The sequence below is a fragment of the Ursus maritimus genome, assembly GCF_017311325.1.
Source record: "Ursus maritimus isolate PB19 chromosome X unlocalized genomic scaffold, ASM1731132v1 scaffold_X1, whole genome shotgun sequence".
Taxonomy (NCBI): domain Eukaryota; kingdom Metazoa; phylum Chordata; class Mammalia; order Carnivora; family Ursidae; genus Ursus; species Ursus maritimus.
The window spans coordinates 85,961,206-85,971,442 of record NW_024423319.1 but is presented as its reverse complement, the minus strand read 5'-3'; the positions used below and the strand labels follow the sequence as shown (position 1 = coordinate 85,971,442).

Sequence of the window (10,237 nt, the reverse complement as noted above, 5' to 3'; positions counted from 1 at the left end):
TTTTTTTTTTTTTTTTAAATTTTAGTTAACTGACTACATTTTAAGCCACCGAGATGCTTTTATTTGAATCTTTTCAGATAAAATTTTCCAGATATACAACATGATTTACGATTTCTCAAATAAAGTTTACTTACGTCAGTCTAATTCGTTTTGGAGTTTGAGATTATCATGTTAGATGTTCATTTTTTTTTTAGCCGTAATAACATAATCCGACAATTGTTTTAGACTTTTTTCGTTGATGTTTACTTTTTTTGACTTCCTTCACTGCCTTCTGATGTGTTGCTTCTAATCCTTTTTGTTGTGAGAAAATTTTTATAAATAATATATATTTTAAAAGTTATTAAAGCTCTGAATGGAGACCTCAAGTGTCAGTAAGCAACTTTGGGATTTGATGACCCTAATATTTCTAAGGCTTTTTACTACTTACCTTTGCATTCAGGCCTGTGTTGAAGATGTCATTTGGCATGTATATATTATAATACAAGGGTAATGTGGTAATGCTCTTATACTAGTACTAATCACTGACTTTGTTATCACAGAACTATAGAATGTTAGAGCTAGGAGGGACCAGGGAGGTCAACTGCTTCACTCTGTAAACCCTGTCATTTTATAGATAATACAAAGTGAGTTCAGAGGAGTAAATGTTTTGTCCAGGGTTGCAGCACACAGGTAACTAAATCAGAACACGAACTAGAGCCTTGGTTCACTCATTGCTATTTCAGAGACGCAAGGCTGTCTCAGGAGAACTTAGTTAAGTTTTATTAGAGGAAAAGTGGTTGGTGGTTGGACTGGGACATCTGCATTTGGGCACATTGGTTTCCTACTTTCACTTTGTAGGAATGGAATGTGAAAACATTGGTTTGGGGAATTACGGCTTATTCCTCCCAGTGGTTGGGTAAATTTGTCTATAAATCTGAAATTTGGCTTTGGTTTAACAACAACAAACAGAATGTATTTTCTACTATCTGTTAAGCAATTCCTTCCTTTGTGGTGTCTGTCCCTATTTGGCATTGTTAATGACTTCTCCTCAATTCTCCCTTCCTAAAAGTTTGCAGGCACTCTCTGACCCTGCCTTCTCTGTCTCAGACACTGACATTTCTTATTGCCCAATCCACAAGATGAGTGATTCCTTAGGCTTATTTTCACCTCTCCCTTGTAGGTGTCCTATGTTCTTAAACCCTCTCTTCTATGTGGATGAATTCCAAATCTAGAGCTCTGTATTTCACGGTATTAAATTTCAGGACCACATCTCCTGTTCTTTACCAAATATTACCCATTTTAGTGTTCTCACCTCACATCAAAGTAAGCATATTTCAGACCTCATTCATTATATTCTTTTCCAGACCATCTCCTCTCCTTTTAGTTTTGCCAGTGAGGTCACCTTTTATTTATGCATTTTTTTACACTCTCTTTGCTCAGGCTTAAATCTAAGTTATACCCCCCCCCCCCATGGATGTCTAATCAGTTGGTCACAAAGTCTTTATCTGTCTTTTTGGTTTACTGTTTCTCCTTTCTTTTTCTTTCTTGCCATTTTCATTACTTTTACCCCAATTTTGGCCTGTTCCGAACAAGTGAGTATCGCTGCCTTCTTTTTTACTGTCCATAATTTATTTTCCTTTCAGTTTATTCCTACACATTTTTAGCAGATTAATATTCCTGTGAAGTGCTTTCTTGGTGCCATTTCTCTTGTTAGAAGAACAAAAACTTCAGGTTATCCTTGGGCTGGATTTATAATTCTCTACTCTGTATCTGTGCTGTCTTCTATACATTAGGTTTTGCTCATACTGTTCAACATTTTGAAATGCCTTCTCTCATCTTCTCTGTCTGAATCAGTGATTCCCAGACTTTGGATTACATGAATTAGTAAAATTTCAAAGAATAATTATGGGGATCTAAATATATTTAAGAATTTTTTGCTGTTTACTCAGCCAGTTGTATTTCACAGTAAGTTGGTTGCAATATAAATATTAATTAGTTTAATGGAAAATTTATGTATGTAAGTATATGTTATTTTTCCATTTTATTTTCACGGCCAGATTGCCATATACTGGCTGATATTTGGTAATCACTGTTCGTTACTGTTCTAAACGATATGCATCTATGCACATTCAAATTCCTTAGTGTTATCCTTCCCTTTCTTGCTTTTCCTAAATCCTGTAGTGTGTATTGTGGTGTCTTCTACCCTAAATTCTCATACAGGTTCTTGTCTGTGTCAGCCATATGATAACGGCATCATGACATTTGTAATGTGTCTTCAATCCTCAACTAAATTGTAAACTCCTTGAAGGCAGGGACTGGGTTTTGTTTTTTTCTTTTTTCCTTAGTGCCAAGCACTAAGAAGATAATTTCTGTATTTATAGTTTCAGCTGCTGCTCTGTGTATCCATCCGGTACATCTGCATTAAGAAAATGACAGGTCCTTGAAACTTTAATCATACCTTGCTACCCTTACGTGTCGTGAAATATTGCACTCACCTTATTATTACTGTTTTTGATAGTTAGCTTGATTTTACCGGCATCTTAATGTTTGTATTTTTTACGAATTACAGAATGATTGACCTCATGGTTATTATTTAGGAAAGGAGAACTGAAATCTGATTCAGCAAGTCTTACCAACGTAGAATGGTTTTCTTGGTTTTTAACTCTGTATTCTTACTGAACATAAGCTATATAAATAGATCAAGCTATTTAAGTGGAATGGCAGGTGCATGTGTGTGCACGTGTGCGCTTTCAACTCTCTATATGATATTGAAGTAATACGGCCTTTAATGATTTTAATATTGTTCATTAATGCGGCATGCTTTAGCACTTATCAGATAAACTGTAATATAGTTTACTGAATGGTTAATTATGTACATTATAATTTTATATATGTATACACATTCATAGAAATATGTTAGCTTATTAGGATTTTTATTTGCTTTGATATATGTAGTCCATTTTTCAGAAAATTAATTATTATTAATGGAATTGTCTGGATTTTTTCCCCCCCTCCCCTCTCAGGTGCTATTCAAGTATTGGGAAAGTTCAGGATGCCTTTATATCTTATAGGCAGTCTATTGATAAATCAGAAGCAAGTGCAGACACGTGGTGTTCAATAGGGTAAGACGTTATATAAAAATAATGGTTTTATACTTGATATACAACAGTTGCATCACTTGTAATATACTTGGTAGTTAATATCACGTGAGAAGCTAAGTAGTTCTTCTTAGTTGACCTTTTTTTTTTTTTTTCCCCCCCTGACTTTCTCTTTCTAGCGTGCTGTATCAGCAGCAAAATCAGCCTATGGATGCTTTACAGGCTTACATTTGTGCTGTACAGTTGGACCATGGCCATGCTGCAGCCTGGATGGACCTAGGCACACTCTACGAATCCTGCAACCAGCCTCAGGATGCCATTAAATGCTACTTAAATGCAACCAGAAGCAAAAGTTGTAGTAATACCTCTGCACTTGCAGCACGAATTAAGTATTTACAGGTAAAACTTTTTAAATAACAGTTTTTTAAAGGCACATGTTTCCCCATGACACTCAGGCAGGAGGCGGGTGGCTGGAAAGTTTGTCTAGTTGTGTTTTGATGTCTATAATTTGTTTCCATATTTTGTAAACATACCATAGCTTGTAATATTATTTTACTCTTCATTTTAAGTAAGATATGCAGTATTTAAAAGATGCTCTTTTGCACATTTACTGTTGATGCATATTAATTTACATAATTTTTTTCTATGTGCTGTCTACATTTTTAAGTTGTCATAGCATTTTAGAGAAAAGAACACAAACACTGTCTTTCACTCTTGCTTGGAGTTTCATGAGAAGACAGCTATGAGAACTCTGAAAACAGAGCTCAGCTTTGTTTTAATTCTCACAAAGGTTTATATTCCGGTTACCCTCTTTATACTTAGTATCTTTCTGAAACCCCAAATTAAGAATCTATTTTCTTTTAAAAACAATTAGTTATAGCATTTAGGAAGATTTAGTGGACTTGCTCTTACTCAAGTAGGCTTGTGTTAAATTTGCTTTTTACATAATTTTTCCTAGGCTCAGTTGTGTAACCTTCCACAAGGTAGTCTACAGAATAAAACTAAATTACTTCCTAGTATTGAGGAGGCGTGGAGCCTACCAATCCCCGCAGAGCTTACCTCCAGGCAGGGTGCCATGAACACAGCACAGCAGGTGAGAAGTTGGGTTATGTTCTGCAGGTGCCCAGCTGTAAGGGTTCTTTTCAATCTGTAGTGGTCAAGCGTATTTTACTAAGTACAGGAGGCTTTTATTAATGAAAAGCCTTTTGCTGTAATTATGAAGGGAATCTAGATCAAAATAAAACTCCCTCTGATATGGGAAGAAGTTTTGGGGTGCCAATTTAGAACCTTTGTGCATTTTCATGATTTTGAAGGAGATTTCTTAAAATAATGCTGCAGTGGTTTGTTTAATTTTTAGAAGCAGTTTTTCAAAGGAAGGTACACATTCCTCCATTGATGATTCATTTGATTTTGATTTTCAATAATTGCAATCAGCGATGTCCACATAGCTTTGAAAAATATGCAGTTTGTAAAGTTTTATAATTTGAAGGAATGAACTAAGAATATATAGAACCCTATTTTTGTCTTCCTTCTGTGATTCTTAGGCATGTAAACCTCATCATCCAAATACTGAACCTGTAGTAGGCCTCAGTCAAACACCAATTTCACAGCAGTCCTTGCCACTACACATGATTCCTTCTAGCCAAGTAGATGACCTGTCCAGTCCTGCCAAGAGGAAAAGAACATCTAGTCCAACAAAGGTATATGTTTTAGAGAAATAGAAAACCCCAGTCAAAAAGGAAACTCCCAACTGCCCTGAACTTGTGCAGTTTGACTATCTCCTGTCCTTTATTTTAAATTTGTGGACATCAAAGAGTGAAAGGTTTGAGTTTTTCCATCCCAGATTCTTAGCATCATATTAAATATAGAAAGTAGGAATAAATTTGCATTCATCAAATCATTTTATTCATCTCCCTGCCGTTAAGATTTCAACACACTTTTCATCATCACTTCCTCCTGACATTGAGATAAATTTATTGTTGGATCTAGTGGACAGCATGGTGTTTAGGTTAGCCATTTGGGCCATAGTTTAGGGGTGGGCCTTTTTGGGTGGCTTATTAAAGAATATTTTTGTTTTAAATTTATGATCTCCCAAATTTGTTACGCATGTAAAATTATTTTTAAAAGAATTTAATGTCATAACATTTTTATATGTAATATTCCAATTCATAGTCATCTGGCCTTCATTAGTCATTATTGTTAACTCCATGGATTTAACCAAATATTCTTTAATTTTTTTTTTTTTTTATCAATTTTCCTCAGAATACTTCTGATAATTGGAGTAGTGGCCATGCAGTGTCACATCCTCCAGTACAGCAACAAGCTCATTCGTGGTGTTTGACACCACAGAAATTACAGGTATGTAAGATACACTTTTGACAGATTGTTTTTCCTCTTAAAAAAGAGTAGAAGCGGTAAACTTTAAATTTTTAAGTATTCTTAAGGTTGAGTGACAATAAATCTAATTAATACGCACATAAGCAAAATGAACCCACATTTATCAGAGTAATGGGATAATTTATTCTTGATTTTTCACTTATTTTTAGTTTTATTTTTAAATAGGCGATATATTCACATGGTTCAAACTGCACCAATATGATTATAGGCTAAACAGAGTAAATTCTTCCAGTTCCTGCTCCTACCCACTTAGTTCTCCTCCTCACAGCCAGTCCGTGTTATTAGTTCACCTATCTTTTCCTGAGATATGTCATGCATGGATAAGCAAATATGCATCCTCCTTCTCTCATATGTTATTATTTTTCTCCTTTTTTACACAAATGGTAGAATGCTATATATATTGTTAATGTATTTATACAGACCTTTCCAGGTCAGTATATAAAGAGCTTCTTTGTTCTTTTATGGCTACAGCATACTTCTTTATGTAGATGTCACACCTTTCTTTAAGCAGAGCACTAGTTTTAGACAGTCAGGCTGTCTTCAGACTTTTCCTATTCCGAACAGTGCTGCTTTGAATGTACTTGACATGATGCATTTTTAAGCTTAAAGAACTTTCTTTGTGAATACTGAAAAACACTGTACTGACGAGTAAAATTTTATGCCCATTTGTCTCAAATATCACATTATAGTAAACTTCTTTAGGTGAATGTTTACTTCTTACTTTCTCAAACTTCTTTAAGGGCTTCATCTTGGGGTTGATTGCTGTTGATCAGGAATCCATATCTTTGACTAGATAGCAGTTCTGAGTTGGTCTAGTCAGGACAAAGTTGCTTAGAATAGTGAGCTTGAGCTGGTTTCTTAGATATGCCTTTGACTGTATTCTCCTTTCTTCTTCTTCTAGCACTTGGAACAGCTCCGTGCAAATAGAAATAACTTAAATCCAGCACAGAAACTGATGCTGGAACAGCTGGAAAGTCAGTTTGTCTTAATGCAGCAACACCAAGTGTGTATAGCATTTTTTTCCCTAAAATTTGTTAGCATTTTTTTTTTCCTTGACTAAAACATCCTTTTAGAGCATGTTCGTGCCCACTTCTTTCTGCCAGTATTTGGTGGAATTTAGTAATCTTGCTTCTTAAAATACTAATAATGGACAGAGATTTTTAGGTAAAAACAGCTGTAAATTTAATTTTGAGCACAAGACTTGGTATCTTGTTACTTATTTACATGCTCTTTTGCCTATGTTCTAAGGGTTTATTTATATTATTTAATACTTAACAAACTATCCTAAACTGAGGTGAGGTTCTCAGGACTTGTTTAGTTTGGAGGTTCTGGCATATAAATAAAATAAAAAGAAAATTTGAGATCCCCTGTTTTCTGCTTGGGGAAGAGACCTATAAATTCCAGAGTTTTCATAATTTTCAGCTGCTTTCTTTTATCATTACTGAAGGGATGTTTCTCAAAACAGATTTCAGCTTTTCTGAGGGAGCTAATCTAAATATGAACAAACACAACTTCTTGTTTTTGAAAGTGTGTATTTTTCAACCTAGAGAAATTAAAAGTCAGGGTAAAATCAGAGATTAGCTGGTTACACACCTTTATATTCTGGTTCTCTACCTTATGGGCCACATAAGCAGCATATATTTTTCATTTGCTTTTTGACAGATGAGACAAACAGGAGTTGCACAGGTACGATCTACTGGAATTCCTAATGGGCCAACAGCTGACTCATCACTGCCTACAAACTCAGTCTCTGGCCAGCAGCCACAGCTTGCTCTGACCAGAGTGCCTAGCGTCTCTCAGCCTGGAGTCCGCCCTGCCTGTCCTGGGCAGCCTTTGGCCAATGGACCCTTTTCTACAGGCCATGTTCCCTGTAGCACATCCAGAACGCTGGGGAGTACAGACACTATTTTGATAGGCAATAATCACATAACGGGAAGTGGAAGTAATGGAAACGTGCCTTACCTGCAGCGAAACGCACTCACTCTACCTCATAACCGCACAAACCTGACCAGCAGCGCAGAGGAGCCGTGGAAAAACCAACTATCTAACTCCACTCAGGTAATAGAAGGACTAGCTGCCTTGTTGGCTGCTCATATAATAGTTGTCTTTATTTGGTTTTATGCATTTTGAGAGGAAAAAGAAGTTTGAGCAACTGTTTTTATAAGCATTTTATAGTATTATAATGTTATTAACTATATTTTGACTCCCTATACACACACACCCACACACACACCCGAGTATATTTTCTTTTCCATTATAAAATTCTCCCCATACAAGCACGCATGCACACACCCACACAATCTTGGAACTTCCCAAAAGAAAAAATAGATCATACAGTCCCCCAAAACGTTCTGTTAATTTACAACGGCATACACATTTATGTAATGTTATTTAGTTCATTTCTACATATATTACCTACTTAAGATCAGGTGCTTATGCTGAGTTTTAGGTATTCACTGTGGTAGGCAAAAACCATTAAAGAAGCAGTTACCATAAATTACTATGAAGCATGACTTTGGTAAAAAGTGCTGCCATAGGAGGGCACATAAACTAAGATGTTAAGAGTCTCCAGAAATTGGAGAATTTGGGAGGGGAGAGAACTGTTGAAGTGTGCCTAGAGTATAGATTATGAAGAGGGGAAGGGCGAAATATCAGGCTGAGGAAGGTAGTGCCTGATTTGTCCTGAAGGCAAAGTGGAGCCACTGAAGTATTCAAAACAGAATAGTAGATTTCATGAACATTATTTCTTTTTTTTTTTTTTTTAAAGATTTTATTTATTTATTCGACAGAGATAGAGACAGCCAGTGAGAGAGGGAACACAAGCAGGGGGAGTGGGAGAGGAAGAAGCAGGCTCATAGCGTAGGAGCCTGATGTGGGGCTCGATCCCATAACGCCGGGATCACGCCCTGAGCCGAAGGCAGACGCTTAACTGCTGTGCCACCCAGGCGCCCCACATGAACATTATTTCTGTCAAAGATATGTGTCATATTTTACTCAGTTCACTGTTAGACATAATTTCTAAGTTTTTACTTCTAAATATTATGCACATAGTTTTTCCTATGTTTTAGATTGTTTCCTTGGAAGGGATGTTTCAGAGTGGAACTGAAGGGTCAAAGAGTAAGCATCAAAAAAAAGTGTTGCTAACACATATTGCCAAATTATTTGTACTTTTATTAGTCTACTGTGAGAAATATTTGACTTATTTCTGGTTGGCCTTATATTATTGGTCAAACCAAGATAAGTTCTTTTTCTAAAACTTTTAAGTTTATTCCTAAAGCGCTACTGTTGGTGGGACCATCTCTTCTAGAATGATTAGTAGTTATCCTTAAATGTTGAGCACCTAATGTATCCATGTCCTATTTGAGGTTCTGGGGGTAAAAAAGCAAACATGTCTTAATTCATGCAGGTTAAAAAAAATAAACAAGCATTATATATAGAATATTAGGTAATGATATGATTAGTTCTCTGGAAAAGTGTATTAGAAAGGGGAGCTGGGGAGTACTAGAGATCAGTAGTAGAGAATTCACAATTATACATAGAAAGGTCAGGGAAGGCTTCACTGGAAGGCGACATTTGAATAAAGACCTTAAAGAGTTACATGCCTTGAAGGTATTTGTGGTAAGAGTGTTCCAAGCCCAGGGAGCAGCAAGGAGCAGTAGGCCCTAAGGTTGGAGTGTGTTCTGCATTTTTTGAGGCTTTAAATCAAGGGGGCAAGCATGGCTGAGCCAGGCCAGCTAAGGGTGAGAAGGGAGGTAAATGTGGTCCAGCTGGAAACAGACCGTGTGAATCATGTTCAGCCTGGTAAGCTACTATAAGGGGTATTGGATTTTTATTGTGTTACATGGGAAACTGTAAGGGGTTTTTGAATGGAGGAGTAACATGATCTAACTTAGTTTTTAACTAGATTCTCTCTGGTACTCTGTAGATAGACTAAAGGAAGCAAAGGTAGAAATGATGTGACAGATTTGGAGATTATTGCTATAAGCCAAATTAAGAGACGGTGGTGTCTAGACCCAGAATGGCAGCAATAGAAGTGGTCAGCTTTTGGGTTCATTTGGAAGGTAGAACTGATGGGATTAGCTGATAGAGTGGGGTGTGAAAGAGAGGAGTCCAAGCTAGCCTGACCTACCTCAAGGGATTCGTGAGTCTGGGTGAGCTCATGGGGGCGGCAGGTAGGGGGTGGGGGGCAGTAGATGGAGGAAAGAAGAACTCAAGGCCGCAAGCCTTGGGGGCATTCCAGTGTAGTAGGTCGGGAAATTGAAGAACTAGCAAACGAGGCTAGAAGAGGAGTGACCTGTGAGGCAGTAGGAGATACAGGAGAATATGAGTGATGCCCTGGAAACCAAGTGAAGAAACTCTTTCAAGGAGGAAAGCATGATCAAAGTATAAATCATACAGTGTTCGTTGGCCTGGTAAGGTAAGGACTGGGAATTGACCATCTGAGGTATTTGGTGAATTGCTGGGGCCAGGAAAAACTAAGGGGCACAAGCCAAATCTACCCCATGACCACGAGCTGCTTTTGTTACTGTTTTTGTTTTTACAGCCCACAAATGAAGAATGGATTTTGCATTTCTTTAAAAAAAAATGTGTAACAGACTATATGGCCCACAAAGCCTAAAATATTTTCTGTATGACACTTTACAGAAAACATTTGGATGAGAACAATTTCAGTGGATTGGTGGGGGCAAAAGCCTAACTGTAGTTGGCTTCAACATAAAATGGGAAAAGAAATTGAAAGCAATAAGTATAGACAGTTCCAACAC

At 36.9% G+C, this 10,237-nt stretch overlaps 1 protein-coding gene across 6 annotated transcripts in view; it reads left to right on the top strand.

Annotated features, from left to right (window-relative positions):
* Positions 1-10,237, top strand: part of KDM6A (lysine demethylase 6A) — a 204,092-nt gene that overhangs the window by 148,347 nt on the left and 45,508 nt on the right. Inside the window, exons 11-17 of one of the 6 annotated variants that reach the window (XM_040632725.1) lie at positions 3,003-3,101; positions 3,257-3,476; positions 4,036-4,170; positions 4,622-4,777; positions 5,340-5,435; positions 6,376-6,477; positions 7,137-7,532. In XM_040632725.1, the coding sequence (XP_040488659.1) occupies positions 3,003-3,101; positions 3,257-3,476; positions 4,036-4,170; positions 4,622-4,777; positions 5,340-5,435; positions 6,376-6,477; positions 7,137-7,532 (1,204 nt within the window). The remainder of the gene's footprint in view (positions 1-3,002; positions 3,102-3,256; positions 3,477-4,035; positions 4,171-4,621; positions 4,778-5,339; positions 5,436-6,375; positions 6,478-7,136; positions 7,533-10,237) is intronic. The other 5 variants (XM_040632697.1, XM_040632731.1, XM_040632702.1 and 2 more) reach the window with 5 other exon arrangements.